General features: G+C 42.4%; 1 protein-coding gene across 5 annotated transcripts in view; it reads left to right on the top strand.

Annotated features, from left to right (window-relative positions):
- Positions 1–25,863, top strand: part of LOC110532303 (GRIP1-associated protein 1) — a 42,671-nt gene that overhangs the window by 6,013 nt on the left and 10,795 nt on the right. The window contains exons 8-26 of one of the 5 annotated variants that reach the window (XM_021616070.2): positions 199–247; positions 863–933; positions 1,237–1,284; positions 1,393–1,424; positions 3,069–3,116; positions 3,276–3,375; positions 3,612–3,689; positions 4,472–4,564; positions 4,979–5,113; positions 5,366–5,461; positions 5,848–6,060; positions 6,168–6,281; positions 6,696–6,773; positions 8,162–8,257; positions 8,410–8,466; positions 8,997–9,096; positions 14,946–15,079; positions 16,138–16,254; positions 17,710–17,803. In XM_021616070.2, the coding sequence (XP_021471745.2) occupies positions 199–247; positions 863–933; positions 1,237–1,284; positions 1,393–1,424; positions 3,069–3,116; positions 3,276–3,375; positions 3,612–3,689; positions 4,472–4,564; positions 4,979–5,113; positions 5,366–5,461; positions 5,848–6,060; positions 6,168–6,281; positions 6,696–6,773; positions 8,162–8,257; positions 8,410–8,466; positions 8,997–9,096; positions 14,946–15,079; positions 16,138–16,254; positions 17,710–17,803 (1,753 nt within the window). Of the gene's footprint in view, positions 1–198; positions 248–763; positions 934–1,236; positions 1,285–1,392; positions 1,425–3,068; positions 3,117–3,275; positions 3,376–3,611; positions 3,690–4,471; positions 4,565–4,978; positions 5,114–5,365; positions 5,462–5,847; positions 6,061–6,167; positions 6,282–6,695; positions 6,774–8,161; positions 8,258–8,409; positions 8,467–8,996; positions 9,097–14,945; positions 15,080–16,137; positions 16,255–17,709; positions 17,804–25,863 lie in introns of all 5 variants that reach the window. The other 4 variants (XM_021616068.2, XM_021616067.2, XM_021616071.2 and 1 more) reach the window with 4 other exon arrangements.

Genomic DNA, 25,863 nt, shown 5'->3' with positions numbered 1-25,863 from the left:
GGGTTGCTCTGTTTATTCTGCCCATTATGATGTGCCTGTATGTTTCTACATCATATTGAACCGTTCCAGTATGGTACACCAACTGGGATATTACAGCAGACATGAATCAACCCCTATTTAGATACACCATGCATAATTCAAAAGTTGTATGGCAATGTGTTGAATTGTCCTTAAATGACTTTAATTTTTTTCCCCCAGGCAGAGGCAAAATGTGCCAAACTGGAACAGCGAGTGAATGAGCTTATCGGTGAGTTGTCTTTTTCTTATGGAGACTATATCTTCAGAAATAGTTGGGAAATCTCAGCACAGCAGTCATTTATCTCAGTGGAAACTTTCCCATTTGGTTGTTGTGCTACTTTACATGAGTAATTGACTTAATTTAAGTCTTTGTTAACAATGTTGACTTCCAGCACCCAATGTTGCGTAAATAATTTAACTGCTGGTTTCCTTCCAATCTGATAGGACATAGTCCAGTTCACTGTTCCTCAATGCAGGCTCTGTGGGGCATGGGTCCAGCAGGTGTCTAGTTTTTCTCAACAGCATGTCAGACTAATTCGTTCAGGAGCGTGTGACTGAAGCCAGTGAGAGGGGTACTGTAATTGTAGATGCTAAGTTGGACCCTTGGGACGACCCTAGCTTAACCTTAACCCTTACCGTTAATTTCAACTTCAATCGGGTGGCATCAGAGTTGGATGTCCCAAAGATTCCTCTTAGCAATTACTGTACTGTAATTAAGACTAAGATGGACTACCTGCGTGCCCAGCAGGACCTGCAGTGAGGAGCACTGGTCTAGTTATGAAACAGGATGCTCTTAGGTGGTCAGCACTGTGTCCAAATCCAATAACGCAATGCTTTGGGCCAGAGGTGGAGCTGCAGCTGCACACTGAGGTGGAGGAGAAGCGCCTACTGAAGGAGCAGCTCCAAGCACTAGAGGTAACGACCAATCTCACAACCTTGGGCTAGGTGTCAACATCCCAGGGTGAGAGAAATGGACAGTCTTAGATTTGTTTTTGCTGCTAAGTGATAATTGTACTCTAGGTTAAGAAGAGTTAAGTTGTAGTCAGTTCTCGTGTTACCTGCCCCAGTGCCTCAAAGTGAAGCAATAAGCTACCTCATTTACTATGCTAATTGAGGGCACTTTGGCATGTATAAATATGATGAGCTGGACAACAATTTGGTTTGGCTATTTCGAAGTCTTCATTTTAAGTACTTATATCTTTCTCTTCTCTCCTCCAGTCATCCAAACAGACAGATGTCACTAAACTTCAAGAAGAGATAGCTAAGGTAACTATAACATATGTGTTCTTCAGTGTATAAATGAGGCTCTAGTGTATGTTAGCATCTAGGCCCCTGCATGTAATCTAACACTGATTTTGTTCATGTGTGCCCTAGCTCTCTGAAAAATTGAAGAAAAAGCAAGACAGGTAATCTATTTAGCTTGCAAATGTTACGAATGCATTTCTTTGGTTCTTCATAAAGTCAACCTTAAAGCCAGTCTCAGTAACTTTCAGTAATGTCGTTTGTGTTTATGAATTGTCAAACCGTCGGGCAAGACGTTGTAAAGGTCTACCTAAGAGTTCCCAAGCGGCCTCTGGGCCAGCCACTCTTGATCAGACAGATGGTAGTTTTCTCATTTGCTTGTAGCCTATACAACAAGCGGACTACTGTATTAAAAGGGACATTTGTAAGTCGAGTCAGCTATGAAAGTTACAGCAGTAAAATGTTATTCTAATGTACATGAACAACATTAATAGGCTACTGCGGTGCAATGTTAGCAGTTTTCTGCTTGAGCCCTTGCAGTGCAAACACTTGTCTGGAAAAGTAAACGATCATATACGGTTGAATTATTATAAATTAAATCAGCCATCAAAAGGTTGCAATAGTAAACTCCACACCCAAGAGGAAAACATTTAGCCAGCTAGCAACTCCAGCAAAGTAAAAGCAGGTAAGTGCAGGAATGTTTATTTGGCTGTATAATCACCCAGCGGTATGCTACCAATGCATGTGTGGCTATATTAGCAGTTTGCTAGCCAGCTGAATTGGTTAGCGAGTGAGCTAGCTAGCATCTTAAATGTCTTAATTTACCAGTAGACGGGTATAGCTGGCTTTCGTGATTAATCTTGCGGAGGAGTCTAAAACACGGTCCAACCAGCAAGTATTACACTAGGAAAATATTCCATTGCTGAATCAAAATTGCCCACAATTCCGAAGCTCAAGCAACATCAAAGCAACTTTGTAAATGACCCGCCTGTGTTTTCAAATATGCGCAGCTGCACATCAGATCAGCTGTCGCACAGACCGACAGAGGGACTGACAGCCAGGAGACAATATGAACCGTTACCACACACATCTGTCGTCTAAAAATGACACTTATTCTGTATCACTCAACTCTTGTTTATAATGAGAGGGATATACACTTGATATGTGATGTTGTGAATCGTGGATGGATCAGAGGAACAGATGGGAAGTGCGCAAGAGAAATGATAAATAACATATGCCTCATATTTACCTCGAGAAAGCTGACCTGCAATTTGTAAACAAAGCTGCTGTACTTAAAATGTGTATCATTTTGAAGTGACACACATGGCAAATTATGCTTTAATCTATTAATTTTGAGATATATTAACCCCCCTCCCATTGGAAGACAATTCCATGATACATTGATTGTATTTCCTTGCAGAAATGTGGATTGATTGTATTTCCTTGCAGAATTGTGGATGAACTTATTTAAGTTATCTTGGCTCAGCTGTGATGAACTACATGAGAGTAGGACAGTCATGATTATCCCCTGTCCCATTATAGTGGTATTTCTCTGGCAATATTGGGCCGCTGTTTCAGGCTCAGTACTGCATTGTGACACTAGGCTCTGGCCCCATGTACAGTCAGCAGGCAAGAGTAATGAGACTGAACCTGTCGTCTGCTGCGTTTGCAAAGTCGCCTGCCCAAAGTTGCCCTTATGTGCTCAGCCCTGGCCTCCCGCTCGAGAAGTCTGTCTGTTATACCTCCTCTACGGGGTGATTTCAGGGTTGAATCGTTTTCTGACTGGCTCTTTGCGATTTGTTTTATAGCTTTCTGCATTTGCAAGGCGAAAAAGAAGACCTTTACAATGACAGCAGGTAAGGGTATAAAGATTCAACTTATATTTCACTTTCACCAAGCTTCTGAAGGTGGTGTTACTTGTTTATGACTTAGAGAAAAGTAACAAAAAAACCTGCCAGACGCCATTTGGAGACGAATACGACAATTAGATGAATATACATTTCTTTCTGCACCAGGACCAAAATCGACGAGATTCAACAGAGGAAGGAGGAGGAGCTGAAGTCTATGAACATCCGCATCCAGAAGTTACAGGGAGATCTGCTGTCAGCCAATCAGGTTAAACATCCTGATGTTGCCTGTTCTGTTATGAGATCAATCACCCAAAATATATATCATCTGGTTTTGTACCTGGAGTACTCATATTGTTGTATTATGACAATACATAGGCCTTCTTAACCTCACAACCTGATCTGTACCTGGGTTGTACCAGGATATGGAACCATATCCTAAAATGATTGACAGAATATAGTGGGAAGCTGAAGCTGACTCTTGCTACCTGTTTTTATATCTAGAGTGTTGGTGAGATGAAGGAACAGCTCCAGAGCCGGCAGAAGGAGCACGAGTTAGTTCTACACGCACTTAAAGATCAGGTAAACTCAAAACTTTCTTGAACTATACGCTCTCTTCCCATCCTGTTGAAGTTCCAAAACACTCAAATTATCTTAGAGTCAAGACATTTTAATTGACGGTTAATGAAAAGGCAAAGTGGGGATCACCCTAAATCATTGGAGATTAGTCTGTGTCTGAAGAGGTTGTCTGGAAGAGAGTGGTCCACAGTCTTAAGTGGGCACAGTGCACTTCATTAGGGACCAATCTGTTTTCCACTTAATTAAGCCTCTTAGCACGACTGGCACTTATGTCCTCTGTGATGTCGCACGTCTTAATTAACTTGAACTCCGCTTTAGGTAGACGACAACAAGATAAGGCATTCGAACCTGCTCTTACCTTCTCTTCATTTTCTCTTTTCAATATGGAAGTTAATTTTTATTTTCAGTCCAGCTTTCTGTTTTGGCTAGTCATGCAGAAGTTCTGTTTCTGGTCTGGCTTCTGTCACCGTTCTTTGTTTCTTTTACATTGCCTAATTTATACTTATTTTCCATATTTCTTTGCCATCTGACTTTCTTGTCTCACTGATCCTCTTCTGGTCATTTCACCTTGCCCCTTCTGCCTTCATTATTTTAATGATGATCTATCCACCCTATCAAATCCCCCCCACCCCCCCACACTTTTCTATCCCTATTCTCGAGCTGCCAATCGCCACCTTTTTGTATCCTTCTCTTCACCTTGCACATTGTCTTTTTCCTCCCTCTCCCCTCCTTTCCTCCCTGGGTGGGGTCCCCTGTGTTACCCTGTGTGTGGGGCTGTGATACAGGTAGCTTGTCAGAGTGCTGTGAGTCAGGAGCAGGTGGAGAGTATCCTGACTGAGAACGATGCTCTCAGGACTAACCTAGCGGCTCTAGAACAGGTACAGCTCATCTTACTGCCCTGCCACTACCCCGCGGAACCTCCTCAATATTCATTCTGCTGCCGTCACCACTCACCAGCCATTAACCATGATGCATCACCAATATGACAAGTCATGCTAATGTGAATAAAGTCAGGGAGGTACAGAGATTTTTCACATAGTGACGAATGGTGTTCACACATGAGTTGCTAATCCTTACAATAATACTGTCTGTTGTTTTGCCCTACAAAGCTTAATCCTAAATCATCATTGTGTGTCAAACCTCTGCTCACCTGCTTTTCTTTTCTTACTTTTTCCACTTCTGCCTTACTGACCCATTTGATCCACTACCATGTTTCATTAAACAAAGTCGTCAGATGTTGGTCCATTGTGATGGGGACTGTGTCCTGACTAGTGGGTGTTGTGTGTCATTAGATTCAGACAGTGAAGACTCAGGAGATGAACCTTTTGCGTGACCAAAACACGGCTCTGAATGTGGAGCTGCAGCAGAAACGGACGGAGCAGGAGAGCTTTCTGGCACAGAGAGATGACCTTAGCTCTCAGCTACAGGTTTGTGTGGCCCTCACACTGTCCTAGTACATGCATACTAAGATAGAGAACCAATCTTAAATAAATGTGGAGCACTGTCTATGACAAATAATGCAGGACTCGGTCCTCTTAATTGGTAGGTCAGAATCCTTTCTTTTTTTACTATGATATAGTGCTTATCTTGTAGGTCGGGGAGGAAAAAGCTCCCGTTGCAAATGTATTTTTATACCCATCTCTTGCTCATGTGCTCCTCTCTGATGAATGTATCTGTAGGAGTCAAACCGTGCCAACAGCAGACTGTTGGAGCAGCTGACTGAAGTTGGCCAGGAGAAAGACAGGGTACAGCAAGAGCTGGAGGAGGCTAAAAAGGTATCTGACACGCACACGGAAAGGGAGTGATCAGAGACACACTATTGTTCTGTAATACACATGGCACTCTCATTACTGGCATTCTCCCAGGGAAGGTGGGAATGCTGAGTTGACCTCTCTCAAGCTCCACTCGTTATCCCCACAGGATCACAGACCGTAAATGAACATCACAGCTTCAATGACCTTATGTGCCTGTCTTAGACTTAGCATATCACAGAGTTATATTTGAGTCCAATTTATATTATGATTCAAAGATTTCTCTTATGGTTTGTTTAAGTGCCAAGTGAGATGTGAATGTTATTGGTCGTGTATCATCACAGTAAATGTCAGATGTGTAGTAACATCCAGAGATATCATCTCCCATTCCCATGTCCCTCCCCCTTCAGACAGCAGACAAGCGGAAGGCCATGCTGGACGAGCTGGCCATCGACATTATCACAGAGAAGTCACGACACAAGGAAGAGCTGAGCGACGTGCGTCTGCAGCACGAGAAGGAGGTGCTGGGGGTGCGGGCGCGCTACGAGAAAGAGCTGAGGGGACTCCACGAGGACAAGAACCGCACCGAGGAGGAGATCCGCTCACAGCTTCGAGATGAGAAGGTGGGGGGGTGGCGCAGGTCTGGGCCAAAGGGCCAATGAGAGGGAAGAGAACATGAGAAGGTACACTGCTTGTGTATTAATGTGACCTTTGCCCTATGACCTCCTAGGCTCGCAACAAGGAGTTGGAGGGTCTGCAGCAGAGTGTAGAGGAGCTGCAGGCCCAGGTCCAGTCTATGGAGGGAACTAAGGGCTGGTTTGAACGTAGACTCAAAGAGGCTGAGGTACAGTACCAACTTCAGTTTCACATTGATTTATTCACCAGGATATTACAGTGTATATACTGCCTGCTCTGTAGTAATGCTGGGTTCTACCACTATACACTTTAAAGATTTTACATTAGCATGAATAGATGCTATTGAAGATAAGGTTAATAGGTGATCAATATTGTTTGTTGAGAGTGGAGCTCTTCACTGCCTGGAGTAACCCCTGTCACATTAACACTGACCACTTGGTGTCACTAGTGTGTTTCTTCTTTCTGCTTAGATAGTTTTGTTTGTTTTGTAGCATGGTTTAAGGACCTTAAATATTTAGTTTAGCCTTTAAAAAAAAAAAGAAAGAATGCTAAGAATAGACGTGTGCTGATGGTTAGGTGATGGCTTGTTCCAACGTTGACCCTGTTGTATTCCTGTGTTCAGGAGAGCATGGAGGAGAGCAGGCTGGAGCACCATGAGCAGATGGAGAAGCTACAGAAGGAACATTCTATCCAACTGGAGGTAAACTTGTTTTCCTCTTCCCAGACAGACATGGCAGAGTGCTGTACACAGCAACACACTCTGACACTTTCATCCGGGCCCAGGGGAGTACTGACTGGTATTATGTATAGTGTATGTAGGCTTTGTTCACTGCAGCATGCCCTGAGACATGAAGGCAGGACTCAAATTGCTATTCTCATCGCCTGAGTACCTAATGTGTGTTTAACTGTACGTCTTCAGCAATTAAGTGTTTCATCTATTTAACTGTCATTTCTCAGCATATGGTGGCCCTTAGGTTGCTCATAGGTTTGACGATATGATAGTGTTTGACGTGGTCTGGTGTGTGTTTTTGGTGACATACCCCCACTGTTCCAATAAAAATCCTGTTAGTACACTATATATACAAAAAGACACCCCTTCAAATTAGTTGATATTTCAGCCATACCCTTTGCTGACCGGTTTATTAAATCGAGTATACAGCCACTCAATCTCCATAGGCAAACATTGGCAGTAGAATGGCCTTACTGAAGAGCTTAGTGACTTTCAATGTGGCTTCGTCATAGGATGCCGTCTTTCCCACAAGTCAGTTTCTGCCCTGCTAGCGCTGCCCCGGGCAAATGTAAGTGCTGGTTTTGTGAAGTGGAAACGTCTAGGAGCAACAGGCTCAGCCGCGAAGTGGTAAGCCACACAAGCACACAGAACGGGACCGGCGAGTGCTGTGAAGCACGTAAAAGTCGTCTGTCCTCGGTTGCAACACTCACTACCGAGTTCCAAACTGCCGCTGGAAGCAACGTCAGCACAATAACTGTTTGTTGGGAGCTTCATGTAATGGGTTTCCATGGCTGAGCAGCTGCACACGAACCTAAGATCACCACCCGCACTGCCAAGCTTCGGCTGGAGTGGTGTACAGCTCGCCGCCATTGGACTCAGTTGGAGCAGTTGAAATACGTTCTCTGGAGTGATGAATTACACTTCACCGTCTGGCAGTCCGATGGATGAATCTGGGTTTGGCAGGTGCCAGGAGAACGCTACCTGCCCCAATGCATAGTGCCAACAGAATAGTTTGGTGGAGGATAAATAATGGTCTGGGGCAGTTTTTCATGATTTAGGCTTGGCCCCTTAGTTCAACTGAAGGGAAATCTTAACGCTACAGCATATGACATTCAGTGTCCACATACTTTTGGTCATGTAGTGTATCATGAAGTTAGTTTCAAACTGTTAAACATTGTCCAACTGTTATGTTAATCTTGTATTTACTGTAAGTGACGCCATTAGCATGGTGTACATAGAACCCTAATTATGTTGAAACTGATTTAAAATTGGGTTTTCTCTCTAACCTATTAAACCCAGCAGATTGTATATAGGAAAATAACAGAACTGAATACATATTCTTTGTGTTTCTCATTCAGGGAAAGGCATTTGATATAGATGGTGTGAAGCTGCATTTGACAGAGGTGGAGAAAGAGAGGGATGTGCACAATGAAACCATTGGAAAACTGAAGCAGGTAAACTAACCCCCTTGCAATTAGCATAAACTACTATTAACCCCCCCATCACATTTTCCATAAATGTACACAATCCAGTATAAGCAGTATAATGAGCCTGTGGTCATCTAATGATTTTCATGATGTACTCTCCCTGTTGGTGTGGTATACAGGAAATTAAAGATACAGTGGATGGCCAGAGGATCCTGGAGAAGAAGGGCAGTTCAGCAGTAAGTGGAACACCTCTGTTTCTGTCTTACCATTAACAGCTGAGCTGAGGGGAAACTGAGTCAGGCCACTTCCATTTGCTATGGAGAGGAAATTGAATGATTACTTCCAGGTGGTAGGTAGGCAGTCGGTGCACGACGCCACACCCACTCTGCTCTTTAGAAGTGGAATCGGGGCAGCCTTTTCAATATGCCAGTTTGACCCCTTGTAACCAATTATTCGATGCCTGCCTTGATGATAAGAATCTGCCTCTGCAGATAATTGCAAGAATATGGGCTAGCCTGAGGCGTAGGGGTCGCGAGGGCTTTGCAGTTCCTTCTTCCAGCCAGCTATCTAAATTGTTTTCTGGGGAGGATGGGTCATCTTATTTGATTGTTTTCTTTGTCTTAATCTGATGCTTGTCTGAGATTACCTTTGTCTCCCTGAGTCAAACTGGCGCTGTTGTCTCTATAGAAAACCACCCGTTTGCTGCAGTATTTTTCAAATTAAGTAGTGTACTCTCCTCTCATGGGCTTTGTAACGCTGTTTGTAGCTGAAAGACTTGAAGAGGCAGCTACAGCTGGAGAGGAAGAGAGCTGATAAACTACAGGAACGGCTACAGGAGATCCTCACCAACACCAAGACCAGGACAGGTGAGAGGACATCGGAAAGCCAGGTTGACCGCCACACATTTTATGTAGTCAGGCAAAAGTCTATATACCAGTACATGTTCTGTATTGGCATTTGAGGGAGGGAGATGGTTGACTGTTTTGAAGGACATCCTCTCATTCACTGAACCATGATGTAATGTCTGTTAGCCTACATCTTCACAGACATGAAACATTGAGCACAGGTAAGAGAATATGCAGATTACATATAAACGAGAGCAGATAAACTGCCATGTCACAGTGTGGTTTGCTACATGTGATCTGAAACATACTTCTACTTATCACAGACAGGAAATAATGAGGGGAAAGAGGTGCTTTGTACACCAACATCATACATTGAAGAAGTGAATTATGTTTAGTTATGGTAATTGTTTGGGACCAATGGTGTGCTTGTAAGTTAGCTTTCTTGAGACCATTATGTTCTAGTACTGAGCATACATACAGTGGGGTCCAAAATGATTGACAGCCTTGATAAAGATGAGAAATAATGACTGTATAATACAAATAATTCAAATTTTGAGCTATTTTATGCAACAAAAAAATGGGTAATCACTCTTGTGACTACAGACTTGATGGATGCATTTGCAGTTCTAGTGCGGCAGGTAGCTTAGCGGTTAAGAGCGTTGGGACAGTAACCAAAAGGTTGTTGGTTCGAAGTGAAAAGTCTGTCATTGAGCAAGGCATGCAACTGTAATTGCTCCTGTAAGTCGCTTTGGATAAGTAGGTCTGCTAAATTACTAAAATGTTTCAGATTATTTTGTGCTATATATATATATATATTTGTAAATTTAATCACAAGCTTGATGTGGTCATTGCGTGCTAGGAATATGGGACCAAATACTAACCACTACCTTTTTGAGTAAAACAGAAATGATTACTTGTCATTTATTTTATAGCCATTATTGCTTATCTTTATCAGGGGTGTCAATAATTTCAGACCCAACTGTATATGGATGAACAGCTCATTGTTGAACCAGTTAAATGTGATATCAATATGGAGAGGATTGTTCATTTACTAAGCTAATAAGGATAATATTTACTTGCCAACTGGCTAGGTGGTTATCCCACACCCTTCCCATTACCATGATAGCATCACATAGTCTGGAAAACACCAAGCTCTGTCTGGAAAGGTTGCTTGATGTTGTAGGCACGATGCGTGTCGATAATGAAGGGGGCTGTGCTTTTTTTACTGATTGGTCCTCCTCTGTGTCTTTCTCACTCAAGCACTTACATGGACAACCACACACAGTCCTCAGGCGCTGCCCCCTTCCAATACAACTGAATTTTCTCATCCAAACCACATGAGGTCTCAATCCCCCAGGAAAGAAAAATACTTTTGAGAACCAATCAAAGCCACAACTGCTGTGATTATTATTATTTGACCCTGCTGGTCATCTATTTATATTTTGAACATATTGGCCATGTTCTGTTATAATCTCCACCTGGCACAGGCAGAAGAGGACTGGCCACCCCTCATAGCCTGGTTCCTGTCTAGGTTTCTTCCTAGGTTCCGGCCTTTCTAGGGAGTTTTTCCTAGCCACTGTGCTTCTACATCTGCATTGCTTGTTGTTTGGGGTTTTAGGTTGGGTTTCTGTACAGCACTTTGTGACATCAGCTGATGTAAGAAGAGCTTTATAAATACATTTGATTGATTTAAAGTTCAGACCATTTCTGCGCAACTACTGCATTTACGACAGACTCCTGTCCAGACCAGTGTGTCACAGCTCTCATTTGCTCTGTGCCAGGCTAGGAACCACACGCTTCTTTCTGTTCTCTGAATTTAGCTCTTTACTTTATAAATCCCTATATCTGATGGCGCCGACAGATGGTCGCCTCGCTTCGCGTTCTTAGGAAACTAGGCAGTATTTATTTATTTTTTATTATTTCTTACACTGTTACCCCAGGAAATCTGAAGTCTTATTACATACAGCCTGGAAGAACTATTGGATAAAGCGCAACGTCAACTTACCAACATTACGACCAGGAACCCCACTTTCCCGAAGCGGATCCTCTGTTTTGACCACCACCCAGGACAATGGATCGGATCCCAGTAGGCGACCCAAAACAACGGCTCCGCAGAAGGGGCAGATGGAGCGGTCTTCTGCTCAGGCTCTGTAGACGGGCACATCGCCCACCGCTCCCAAGTATACTACTCGCCAATGTCCAGTCTCTTGACAACAAGGTAGATGAAATCCGAGCAAGGGTTGCCTTCCAGAGAGACATCAGAGATTGTAACATTCTCTGTTTCACGGAAGCATGGCTCACTCGGGATATGTTATCAGAGTCGGTACAGCCACCCGGTTTCTTCACGCATTGCGCCGACAGAAACAAACATCTCTCTTGTAAGAAGAAGGGCGGGGATGGATGCCTTTATGATTAACGAGTCGTGGTGTGATCATAACAACATACAGGAACTCAATCCCTTTTGTTCACTTGACCTAGATTTCCTTACAATCAAATGCCGACTGCATTACCTATCAAAATAATTATCTTAGATTATAATCACAGCCGTGTACCCCCCCCCAAGCAGACACCCCGACGGCCCTGAAAGAACTTCATTGGACTCTTATGTCCCAAGGCTGCATTTATTGTAGCTGGGGATTTTAACAAGGCTAATGTGAAAATAAGGCTCCCTAAATTTTTATCAAAATATTAGATGCGCGACCCAGGCTGGCAGCATTCTGGATCATTGCTACTCTAACTTCCGCGACGCGTACAAAGCCCTCCTTTCGGCAAATCTGACCACGACTCAATTTTGTTGCTCCCAGCCTATAGACAGAAACTAAAACAGGAAACGGCCGTGCTCAGGTCTGTTCAACGCTTGTCCGACTAATTGGATTCCACGCTTCAAGATTGCTTCCTTCATGTGGACTGAGATGTTCCGGATCGCCTCAGACAACAAAATTTGATGTATACACTGATTCGGTGAGCGAGTTTATTAGCAAGTGCATCGGTGATGTTGTACCCAACGTGACTATTAAAACCTTCCCCAACCAAAAGCCGTGCAATGATGGCAGCATTCGCGTAAAACTGAAAGCGTGAACCACTGATTTTAATCATGGCAAGGTGACCGGAAACATGACCAAATACAAACACTGTAGCTATTCCCTCCGCATGGCAATCAAACAAGCTAAGCGTCAGTATAGTGAAAGTAGAGTGGCAATTCAACGGCTCAGACACGAGATGTATGTGGCAGGGTCTACAGTCAATCACGGATTACAAAAAGAAAACCAGCCCCATCGCGGACACCGTCTTGCTCCCAGACAAATTTAAACAACAATACAGTGCCACTGACACGGCACGCTACCAAAACCTGCGGGCTCTCCTTCACCGCGGCCAACGTGAGTAAAACATTTAAACGTGTCAACTCTCGCAAGGCTGCCGGCCCAGACTGCATCTCTAGCTGCATCCTCAGAGCATACACAGACCAGCTGGCTGGTGTGTTTTTGGACATATTCAATCAATCCCTATCCCAGTCTGCTGTTCCCACATGCTTCAAGAGGGCTACCATTGTTCCTGTTCCCAAGAAAGCTAAGGTAACTGAGCTAAACGGCTATCTCCCCGTAGCACTCACTTCTGTCATTATTTTGTGCTCTGAGAGACTAGTCATGGATCATATCACCTCCACTCTACCTGACACCCTAGACCCACTCCAATTTGCTTACCGCCCCAATACGTCCGACGCAATCACACTGCCCTGACCCATCTCGACTTGAGGAATACCTTTGTAAGAATGCTGTTCATCGATTACCGCTCAGCATTTACACCATAGTACCCTCCAAACTCGTCATTAAGCTCGAGACCCTGGGTCTCGACTCCGCCCTGTGCAACTGGGTTCTGGACTTTCTGACGGGCCAAACCCAGGGTGTAAGGGTAGGAAACAACATCTTTACCCTGCTGATCCTCAACACTTGGGTCCCACAAGGGTGCGTTCTCAGCCCTCTCCTGTACTCCCTATTCACCCATGACTGCGTGGCCATGCACGCCTCCAACTCAATCAAGTTTGCAGATGACACAACAGTGGTAGGCTTGATTACTAACAATGATGAGACGGCCTACAGAGAGGAGGTGAGGGCCCTCGGAGTGTGGTGTCAGGAAAATAACCTCTCACTCACCGTCAACAAAACAAAGGAGATTATCGTGGACTTCAGGAAACGGCAAAGGGAGCACCCCCCTATCCACATCAACAGGACAGTAGTGGAGAAGGTGGGACGTTTTAAGTTCCTCGGCGTACACATCACGGACAAACTGAAATGGTCCACCCACACAGACAGCGTGCTGAAGAAGGCGCAACAGCGCCTCTTCAACCTCAGGAGGCTAAAGAAATTTGACTTGTCACCGAAAACACAAACATTTACAGATGTACAATCAAGAGCATCCTGTCGGGCTGTATCTGTTACAGCAACTCTGCCCACCTTAAGGCTCTCCAGAGGGTAGTGAGGTCTGCACAAAGCATCACCGGGGGCAAACTACCTGCCCTCCAGGACACCTAAACCACCTGATGTCACAGGAAGGCCAAAAAGATCAATGACAACAACCACCCGAGTCACTGCCTGTTCACCCCGCTATCATCCAGAAGGCGAGGTCAGTACAGGTGCATCAAAGCTGGGGCCGAGAGACTGAAGAACAGCTTCTATCTCAAGGCCATCAGACTGTTAAACAGCCATTGAGTGGCTGCTGCCAACATACAGACTCAAATCTCTAGCCACTTTAATAATTAAAAAGTGGATGTAATAAATGTATCACTAGTCACTTTAAACAATGACACTTTATATTATGTTTACATACCCTACATTACTCATCTCCTATGTATATACTGTACTCTATACCATCTACTGCAGCATGCCTATGCCGTTCGGCCATCGCTCATCCATATATTTATATGTACATATTCTTATTCATTCCTTTACACTTGTGTGTCTATAAGGTAGCTGTTGTGAAATTGTTAGATATTACTGCACAATCATTTTTCTACACTCGCATTAACATCTGCTAACCATGTGTATGTGACCAATACAAAATGATTTGAAATGTGGCAACCAAAGATTCTAACAGAAAAATAACCCTCTTACTGCTATACCTGTATGTTTCTCAGTGATGTGTATGGCATCTTGAAAACATTTACTCCTGTGGGGACCCCCCCTACCCAATCAAACCGTCAACAAAATGCAGACCTCTTCAATATTTTATGGTGCCCCCCCGCCCCTTCTTAAAATGTGCCACAGAGCAATGCATACTCTTGTTTCCTGGCTGTAGGTTGTTGGTGATGCCAGGGAAATCCTCTTTTGGGCCATGTATAATTTACTAGGGGTCCTTTAAATGTTTAATGGTTGCTCTACAGAAAGTTGAGAATCAGACATTTTAAAGTCAGGAGCTTTTATCTTTGTCCAAAGTTGGTGCACATCAGTGGGGGCCTTAAAGGTAGATACCTATATCCCTGCAAAGACAGGAGTTCTTCCTACATTAGCCTTTAGTTTACTATAGGGAATCCATCAGTGCTTATGGACTGAGGTTTCCCTCTATGCACAATGCAATCGGTCCTAACTTAATTAGTGTGTGTTTCCCCATCAGAAACACACAATGGATGTTGTTAGTTGACAATTCTGTAGTTCTCATTGGGATGATTGGAATGCTGCGTTTGAAAAACTGCCAGACTTAAGAGGGTTGAGAAGGTGTGTCCTTGCTTTGATATGGCCTGAAAAGTCATATTAACCACGTCAAGAAAATGCCAAAAGGTGTCTGACGTTAGAACAACTTTTTTCCACACTTAGAACATTTACTTCTGATGTAATTCTTTAGCAAGACTGCTCGATTGAGTATGTGTCTGTTTCCAGGCCTGGAGGAGCTGGTGTTGTCAGAGATCAGCTCTCCTAATCGTACGCAGCAGAGGGGAGATAGCAGCAGTGTCTCCTCCTTCAGCTACGGGGAGATCATGAAGGAGGGCGCCTCTGCACAGAGCACCAACAAGGTACACTACACCAGTCCGCACAGAGCACCAACAAGGTACACTACACCAGTCTGCACAGAGCACCAACAAGGTACACTACACCAGTCTGCACAGAGCACCAACAAGGTACACTACACCAGTCTGCACAGAGCACCAACAAGGTACACTACACCAGTCCGCACAGAGCACCAACAAGGTACACTACACCAGTCCGCACAGAGCACCAACAAGGTACACTACACCAGTCTGCACAGAGCACCAACAAGGTACACTACACCAGTCTGCACAGAGCACCAACAAGGTACACTACACCAGTCAGCACAGAGCACCAACAAGGTACACTACACCAGTCTGCACAGAGCACCAACAAGGTACACTACACCAGTCTGCACAGAGCACCAACAAGGTACACTACACCAGTCTGCACAGAGATAATCAGAATGTGAATGTTGAATATACATTTTGTAGTCAACAGAACAGCGTAAGCCACAAGAAAAAATACATTATTTGATGTAAGGGAACCACAAAGAGAACCAATGAGGTCGTCTGCATCAACACATCACCTTTTACATTGCATTTTTAACTGCCAAGAGTACAAACTGTACATTCTGAGGCAGAGATGAGTCTGAACTTTCACCAACCACAGCTATGACAGGCAGCTAAACAGGGAGTTCACATGCGTTTCACTTTTATGTGCCGCTGTTAATAGCCTATAAATAGCGTAGATACTATTATTATAGCCCTTTGAATAAACACATGTCCTGAATGTTTTTCTTTGCAGGGGAGGTGGATTGTTGAGGAAAAGGTGTGGGAAAGACTGCGAGAAAACAATTTAGAATTCTCCAATTGTTTCCACTTAAAACATAATGTATTCCAATTCTGTCCCGAACAGACCTCCTGCCTAGGTTGTGTACAATGTACAGATGAGCCTGTACCATTAAAGCTGTCAAGCTCTGAGCCAGTGATGCAGAGATAATGAATTATATTACACAGAATGCACAAAATAGCTTCTCTCTGTCTGACTCTCTCTGAGTGGGAGGGAACAGACGTTTAACAGTTGTCTGGTCCTGTGTTCTAAGTCCGCCAGCGGCAGCCCCCAGTCCCAGCGACCTGCTGACCTGTCTGATGATGAGGTTGGGGAACTCTTCCTGAGGCTGGCTGAGGTGCAGCAAGAGAAATGGATGTTGGAGGAGAAGGTAGGCATGCTATTCATACTTACAATACAACTGTATTGTCTGTTACTAGCGAACAATGGAAATGTGTCTTATGCTTTGTTCTACTACGTTTTCAACTTGGCTATCATTTACTATAAACTGTGTAATATATTCTATACATGGGTGGCAGGTAGCCTAGCGGTTTAGAGCGTTATGCCTGTAACCGAAAGGTCGCTGGTTCAAATCCCTGAGCCGGGGATGGAAAATATCTGCCGTTCTGCACTTGAGAATTGCGGTTAACCCCCAACACCAACTGCTCCCCTGGCTTAATCGACATTGGGTTAAATGTGGAAGGCACATTTCGGTTGAATGCATTCAGTTGTGCAACTGGCTAGGTTTTTCCTTTCCCACTCCCCTTCGTATTTATTTGCACAGGTAAGATCACATTTTTACATTTGTCTCTATACTCCAGCATTTTGGATTTGAGAACACATGTTTCATATGAGGCGACAGTATAGTATGTCAACATTTTTATTTGAGGTTATTTTCATGCGTATCTGTATTCCTGTTTGGAAATGAAAGCACTTTATATATCTACTCCCCACCATTTTTTGTAAGTAGTTTTTTCCCCTCTCATGTATTTGGACAAAATCACTTAAAGTTTAGTATTTGGTCCAGTATTTGGGGTGATATTCTTTCTCACTCATCATTATTCATTATTATCCATAATCATGGAGACATCCACATTAATGTAGAAATGTTCAGAAATATCTTGTCAAAATATTTATGAAAAAGTCTTCAAATGTTGCTATTAGATAGGAGACGTGCTTTCATTTCTAAATGGTAAATCAGATATGTATGAAAAAAAACTGGAATAAAAGGTGACATTTCTATACTGTCGCTTCATAAGAAACATTTAATCAAATAAAAATGCTGCAGTGTGGAGCCAAATTCACACATTTTAGTAAACAAGGTGGGGAGTGTAGGGTTGTACAACTAAATTACAGTTAATAGTATGAATGTAAGATCAAATGAAACCAAACACAATTTAAAAAAAAAAAATAATCAACCTGAACTGTCAATTATATTTGGGAAGAAACTGACATGACAGATAGTTGTGAGATAATGATAATGTTCTTCACTGCAATTTATGGGCATTCATTAATCATTTTTTTTGACCACTAGAATAGATTTTATTTTCCAATTAAATTGTGAAACCATCTTTTACTGGTGACTTTATATCAAATTCACCAAAATATGGCTACACTGGACAGGGATCTGCTGCTATTACTTGTTTTCGTGCCTTGCTGTTCTTCCCCAGATCATATGATCTATTCACACTTGTTGCCTGCCTGCTCTGGGTGTGAGAGATGATTGATGTACATGCTAGTAGCTGTGACGGGTCCTTTGTGTTGACATTTGGTGCCCCTTTTCTCAGCAAACCAGCTGTGGGGTTATCTCTTTAGGTGTATCTAATGTGTGTCTAATATGCTGCAGGTTAAACACCTAGAGGTCAGCTGCTCCTCCATGGCTGATGACATCTGTAAGAAGAGTGCCATCATCGAGACCTATGTCATGGACAGCAGGATAGGTAACCATCTGTCTCTGTCTCCTTGCCTTGTTGAACTGGTTTTCCCCTCCTTTAGATGTGATACTTGTTTTTCACTGACAGGAATACAGTGGGGCAAAAAAGTATTTAGTCAGCCACCAATTGTGCAAGTTCTCCCACTTAAAAAGATGAGAGGCCTGTAATTTTCATCATAGGTACACTTCAACTATGACAGACAAAATTTGAGAAGAAAATCCAGAAAATCACATTGTAGGATTTTTTATGAATTTATTTGCAAATTATGGTGGAAAATAAGTATTTGGTCAATAACAAAAGTTTATCTCAATACTTAGTTAAATACCCTTTGTTGGCAATGACAGAGTTCAAATGTTTTCTGTAAGTCTTCACAAGGTTTTCACACACTGTTGCTGGTATTTTGGCCCATTCCTCCATGCAGATCTCCTCTAGAGCAGTGATGTTTTGGGGCAATGCCCTTGCTGATGGTAGGCTTTGTTACTTTGGTCCCAGCTCTCTGCAGATCATTCACTAGGTCCCCCCGTGTTGTTCTGGGATTTTTGCTCACCGTTCTTGTGATCATTTTGACACCACGGGGTGAGATCTTGCGTGGAGCCCCAGATCGAGGGAGATTATCAGTGGTCTTGTATGTCTTCCATTTCCTAATAATTGCTCCCACAGTTGATTTCCTCAAACCAAGCTGCTTACCTATTGCAGATTCAGTCTTCCCAGCCTGGTGCAGGTCTACAATTTTGTTTCTGGTGTCCTTTGACAGCTCTTTGGTCTTGGCCATAGTGGAGTTTGGTGTGTGACTGTTTGAGGTTGTGGACAGGTGTCTTTTATACTGATAACAAGTTCAAACAGGTGCCATAAATACAGGTAACGAGTGGAGGACAGAGGAGCCTCTTTTAAACAGTTCTGTGAGAGCCAGAAATCTTGCTTGTTTGTCGGTGACCAAATACTTATTTTCCACCATAATTTGCAAATAAATTCATAAAAAATCCTACAATGTGATTTTCTGGATTTTTTTACTCATTTTGTCTGTCATAGTTGAAGTGTACCTATGAGGAAAAGTACAGGCCTCATCTTTTAAAGTGGGAGAACTTGCACAATTGGTGGCTGACTAAATACTTTTTTGCCCCACTGTATGTATGCCTACATTATAGTTTGTCTATTGAACTGTTATGTACAGTGTAAAGCCATCTAAGATTTACTTGAAAATGGGATTATTTTGTCTGCTGAAATGTAGCCCACCTAGGGAGTTCAGAGTTCTTTCGCTCTTCGCTCAATTTATTTTGAATCGTGAGTTTAAAACCTCTTATGGATCTGACCCTTTTTTCCAATTTCCGCCTAAAATGACATACCCAAATATAACTGCCTGTAGCTCAGGACCTGAAGCAAGGATATGCATATTTCTGGTACCATTTGAAAGGAAACACTGAAGTTTGTGGAAATTTGAAATTAATGTAGGAGAATGTAACACATTCAATCTGGTTAAAGATAATACAAAGATTATTTTTTTTTTGTACCATCTTTTGAAATGCAAGAGAAAGGGCATAATGTATTATTCCAGCCCAGGCACAATTTAGATTTTGGCCACTAGATGGCAGCAGTGTATGTGAAAAGTTTTACACTGATCCAATGAACCATTGCATTTCTGTTCAAAATGTTGTATCAAGACTGCCCAAATGTGCCTAATTGGTTTATTAATAACTTTTCAGGTTCAAAATTATGCACTCTCCTCAAACAATAGCATGGTATTATTTCACAGTAATAGCTACTGTAAATTGAACAGAGCAGTTAGATTAACAATAATTTAAGCTTTCTGCCAATATCAGATATGTCTATGTCCTGGGAAATGTTCTTGTTACTTACAGCCTCATGCTAATTGCATTAGCCTATGTTAGCTCAACCGTCCTGAGGGGGACTCGACCTCTACAAGATTTGTGAGGTTGAATGTTGAACCAAAACCAGAGAACACTCAAAGATGAGTTGACTCTCTATTATTCCAGTACATCTTGTTTCATGTCTTGAGGGTAAAACTATACTGAACAAAAATATAAACACAACATGTAAAGTGTTGGTCCCATGTTTCATGAGCTGAAATAAAAGATCCCGGAAATGTTCCATAAGCACCAAAAGCTTATTTCTCAAGTTCGGTGCACACATTTGTTTACTTCCGGGGCGGCAGGGTAGCCTAGTGGTTAGAGCATTGGACTAGTAACCAAATCCCCGAGCTGACAAGGTACAAAATCTGTCGTTCTGCCCCTGAACAGGCAGTTAACCCACTGTTCCTAGGCCGTCATTGAAAATAAGAATTTGTTCTTAACTGACTTGCCTAGTAAAATAAAGGTGTAAAAAAAATAATTAAAAAAAACCCTTCCCTGTTAGTGAGCATATCTCCTTTTGCCAAGATAATCCATCCACCTGACAGATATGGCACATCAAGAAGCTGATTAAACAGCATGATCATTACACAGGTGCACCTTGTGCTGGGGACAATAAAAGGCCACTCTAAAATGTGCAGTTTTGTCACATAACACAATGTAAAAGACATCTCAAATGTTATAACCCGGAAGCCAGTCGCACCAATGTTTCGGAGGAAACACCATACATCTGGCGACCGTGTCAGTGTGCACTGTGCCCGGTCCGCCACAGGAGTCGCTAGTGTGTGATGGGACATGGACATCCCTGCCGGCCAGGCCCTCCCCTATCCCGACGACGCTGGGCCAATTGTGTGCTGCCCCATCGGTCTCCCGGTTGCGGCCGGCTGCGACAGAGCCTGGACTCGAACCCAGAATCTCTAGTGGCATAGCTACCACTGCGCCACTCGGGAGGCCCCAGATGTCTCAAATTGAGGGAGCATGTAATTACCATGCTGACTACAGACATGTCCATCAGAGCTGTTGCCAGATAATTTTATGTTAATTTCCCTACTATAAGCCACCTCCAACGACATTTTTTAGAATTTGGCAGTACATCCAACCAGCCTCACAACCTACGACCGACCATGTGTAACCACGCCAGCCTGGGACCTCCACATCTGGCTTCTTCACCTGCGGGATTGTCTGAGTTGGGGTGCTGCTGAGAAGTATTTCTGTCTGTAATAAAGCCCTTTTTTTGAGGAAAAACTCATTCTGATTGGCTAGGCCTGGCTTCCCAATGGCTGTTCCCCTGCCCAGTCATGTGAATTCCATAGGTTAGGCCCTAATTAATTAATTAATTTAAATTGACTGATTTCATTATATGAATTGTAACACAGATTTTGCAGATTTTTTTCAAATATTTTTGTTCAATATAGAAACAGTATTTTACTGAAAAGAACCCATGCTAACAGCTTGCATAAATAGACAATGTCCCACTCTTTCACAGTAGGGAAGTTATTCAATTATATTATTACATTTGAACCTGTTTCACTGTCTTGCTTTTATAATCCACTCGTAAATGTTTCACCGGTGCTATTTATAATAATTCTATTTTAAGTTTGCCGCTATTGGAGCGCTCAGATACACTTTGTTCAATCTAATAACTCTATGATCTGAGCTGTGGGCTCTGCTTAACATTTTATGAGCTTCTCTTTAAAGATTGGGGTGTTTCGGCTGGCTGTGTTTTTAAGATTCCTCTGCAACCTGTTCTGCTACTCTCCTCAACCAGATTAGCACATCATGTCCCCTCCATATTATCCTGCTTCTATGCTAATCCATGAGGCATGATTTATAGTTTGGTGATAATTGGAACCCCATTACCATATGGAACTGGCAGAGTTTACAAAACAAACTAGAATGAAATATGATTACCTTTTAGGATTAGCACTGTGAGTAATGCATTTACTATAAGCATGCTAGCTGTGGTGTTTAGACACGAGTAAAGACAAAGTTTCAGAAACTCAAATCAAAATAGCAGATTTTGCAGATCCAAAATGTCAACTATAGTGATATTTCACGTTAAACCGATGTAGGTGGGCTATGAAATGTATCGTAAGCTTTGGAATGGAGACTGACCCAGTTTCAGTACCTGGACTTGTCTGAAGTGCTCAGACTTGTGTCTCTGTCTGACTGCCTTCCTCGTGAACATGCAGGCACTCAAGCTCACTGATATCATCAGGCTTTCGGGATAGGGCTGCACTGCACTCAAAGGGCACCCTCAAGTGTATGCCTTTTAGGAAAGCACTATTAAAAAAAATATTTGAGGCAGTTCACTCTCGAATAAAACGCTCGTTAACCCTCATGTCGTATTGGTCCTATCCGATAGGCTACGTCAAAGTTAATGTTTTCATTAGCTTTTTCTTTGTAGATGCAGTGCCCTTAGCTGTAACTACTACATTGATTGAATAATAATAAGACTTTCATATAGGCCAAGGCATACAGACTACACAGATTTGGGCTGGAAGGGAAAGCCTTTCTGAACCTAGGAATGTGTTTACGCCACACTGTTCTAAAACACTGCAATGTTTAAAGCTTATAACTTTGAACAGTTAGCTCTCATATTGAAAATATATTTTTTTATTTGTCTAATGCGCCCTTTCCGTGCCTCCTCCTATAACCCAGTTAAAGGAATCTCAAAGAGAGAGAGCGAGAGAAATGGGGAATTGTTTGTTTTGGAACTGGTGCGCTGTTGGAATGCATGAGGCCACTGCATCTATCATATTCTTTAAAAGTAAGCTAAACCACCGGCAATGGAGAGGGATGATCTGTGACTTCAGCAATACTGCAGTAGTCTAGTGTTTCAAAACTCCATAAAAAGAAAGGCTCAATCACAGCAGATAAAAGTTTCTCAAAGCAACTTGTCTTTCAATAGGGATTTCTTTTTTTTTTTGTTTTCTTTTTTTGCCAAAAGAAAGACTGCAAAAATAAAATGGAATGCCTTGAATATGAACAGGCTTAGATCATAGAAGATTTTTCATTGGATATAATGCAATGAAGTAGAGTGTAAAAACATGCCAATCTATGTTTACTTCCATTAGGCCTACTGTAGAAGTTCCATGGTCCATAGTGCTTTCTGTCTCAGCGCTGAGTGGAGGTTTAAATAAAGAAATAATCTTCCAAAGGCCCTAATCTCTTTCCACAGTGCTTGGTACATGCTTCTTGACACTGGTTATGTCCTAATAGCCGTACTTGGGTTCTAAATAGTAGGCATTTTGGGTATGCGAAAATGACAACGTCAAATCAATATTTCTCAGATGTTATTGCGGGTGTAGAGAAATGCTTCCTAGCTCCAACGGTGTAGTCAAACCTAACAATACACAAATCTAAAAGTAAAAGAATGTAGTGATATGGTATGACATTTGGAAAATGTAGTATTCTTTAAATGCCAGGATGTCATACTCCATTTGGGCTTTTCATCTAGTAAAATTTGCTGCTCTTGAGGAAGATAATCCTCTTTCCTGACCCACGTGTGTTTTACAACAGCTGATATTTAAAGAAGGGGATGGGCTGCACCAAAAATGAACGTATGGCGGTATAAGGCATTGTCAGTATGAATGAGCCTAGTATGTTGATATTTGTGGCTTACTGCATTAATTTTCACTAAATAGTACATTCTAAATAGTATGTAGTACAATTATTACAGTATGTTTTAGGATGTAGTAGACAAGAGATTTTTGGATGAGTGTTGCATGGTGTACTGAAACTTTGGTACTTTTATTTATGTTTACCCTTCGGTATTTCTGTAAAATGTGTCTCACGTTATCTACTGATTTGAGGATCAAGTCTATCAGCGCAGCCGATGTCCCCTTATAGAGCGAGCTTACCGCGGCTGCTCCACTTTAGTCATTGCCAGCTCTATTCTGTTCTGAACAACCACTGCACTCACTGGGAGTCTGGGCTGTGTCGCCACTTATGCTGCACAGAAGTTGACACACTTGAATAATGCAACACGCCATGTAGCAATGTTGAAACTGTTAATTACTGTTCGCAATGTCCATTACAGGATATAACACTTGACAGTGCAAGAAGATACCGGTAGCACCCAACTTTGTAGGCTAACTTCCCTTGCTCGCTTAATGCTGAAGCTGAGATCAGTTCACTACCCCTAGTACCTTGTTTGTGATATGCAAAATATTTCTGATTTCAAAACTGATTGTGACCAAAAACTTTATTCATTCACTTAGTCGGGGTTCAGACCCAGGGCCCCGAGCTTAATGATGAGCTTGGAAGGTACCATGGTGTTGAAGGCTGAGGTATAGTCAATGAACAGCTTTCTTACATGGGTATTCCGCTTGTCCAGATGGGATAGGCCAGTGTGCAGTGCGATGGCGACTGCATCGTCTGTGGATCTATTGGGGTGGTAAGCAAATTGAAGTGGGTCTAGGGTGTCAGGTAAGGTAGAGGTGCAATCGCAAGACTTCCGGGAACGTTTTCGAAACAGACCAGGCCTGGGTTTGATTCAATTCGACGCGAGACAACCGTTAGACCCAATGTGTTTCTGTGCGTGAGCTTAGCTAGCCAATGTCGACATCACAAGTGTGCTCAGGCAGAAACTGCTTCTCCAATAGAAATCCTATCTTCATACTGCACCGCCTTTGCTGGAGCTGTGTGTTAATGATGTCACGGGTCTTCGACAGCGCTTTTATCATGTAAGAGATTGCTTCTTCTATGCTAATCAGTACAATAAAATAAGTCTCAAATGGAAGGGAAACAACATGTTTTTCTCTCCATCTGTAGCCCCATGAAATCAGCCAAAACAAGCTCAATAACTTGATGCAGGCACACACTTATTGAACATACATTCATCTGTATTGTGCATAGACTACATATTGAGTTGCCCAGGTTATCATTAGAGATTTACCATTCAAATAAATGATTACCATTTGTTATGTAGTTTGGTTTAAAAAAAACTATGTCAAATTGATTGTATAATTTGATTGATTAATGCATACAAAAATGTAATGTAATTATATTGAACTCAATATCTGTCTGGACTAAGTGCCATTCTGCGACAGGCTAGTGCCCCCCTACCCCAGGGTATTGTTTTGGTATCTTCATACTAAACCTGGTATCGAAGTAAAAATTCTGTTATTGTAACAACACTATTTAGGACACACACACACACTGATGCCAGTTTACAGAGGGGTGGAGGTAGGATTCGTAGTACATCCTGTGCCCTGTAACAACCTTTGTTTAGAACCACAAGATGATGGTAATTACTGTGTTTCACACAGTCATCCCCATTTAGAGGAAGTTGGTTAGACTTCTTATCCCCTGCTTATAAGAGAAGAGCTTTCCCTTCTACCACTGTCTGTGTGCTCTCCTCCTGTTTTAATTTCATGACTGGCTGATTTTAACATTTTAATGCCAGGCTAGATTCCATTATGGCCAGTTTCTTCTAATTGTAAATGTTGTGCTATAAAAGCTGAAGGTCTCCAGTTGTCTGGGCTTGTCAGACTGCGTAAACAGAAGGGTGAAGAAAAAAACATTTCTTTATCTGATATTTTTAAAGGGAAAATAGGTGTGAGATATGAGAGCTAGCACAACTTTTGGTTATTTTCGGGGGAGGGGGTTCTTGCTTACATATTGCTACTGTCTAGTTGCATGTTTTCATTCAGCTGGAGTGGTGGCAGTGTTTTAGTCTATTCAAATACGGCATTGTGTAAACATTTTACAAGGTTGCTCGTGAACATGACTTGATATATTTTGAGGCATTTTATGAGGGTGTTTTGTCACACTTATTGAAAACAGTTTGTAGCGTTGCTAGATATTAACATGTTCACGTCTGTCAAAGGGGCGCACATGAAAGCAGACACTCAACCTGATGTTTATGGCGAAGGTGCATAAAGATGGAGAAATTCAGATATGGCGTCTTTGTTTTAGCACTATCAATAGACTTTTTAAACTACTGCGCGCGACATGGTTCAATGGGCCAGTAAATCAGCACAATAATTTTTTCTAATTGCCGTTGTCTTGGAGCTAGAAATGGGATAATTCTATACTGTGCTAATGCCTATACAAAACTGAGGGCAATGTACACTGAACAAAAATATAAACGCAACATGTAAAGTTTTCATGAGCCGAAATAAAAGATCCCAGAAATGTTCCATACGCACAAAAGCTTATTTCTTTCATATTTTGTTCACATCCCTGTCAGTAAGC

This window comes from Oncorhynchus mykiss, chromosome 9 (assembly GCF_013265735.2).
Source record: "Oncorhynchus mykiss isolate Arlee chromosome 9, USDA_OmykA_1.1, whole genome shotgun sequence".
NCBI classification, from domain to species: domain Eukaryota; kingdom Metazoa; phylum Chordata; class Actinopteri; order Salmoniformes; family Salmonidae; genus Oncorhynchus; species Oncorhynchus mykiss.
The sequence above is the reverse complement of the archived record's forward strand: the minus strand, read 5'-3'. Positions and strand labels throughout refer to the sequence as shown.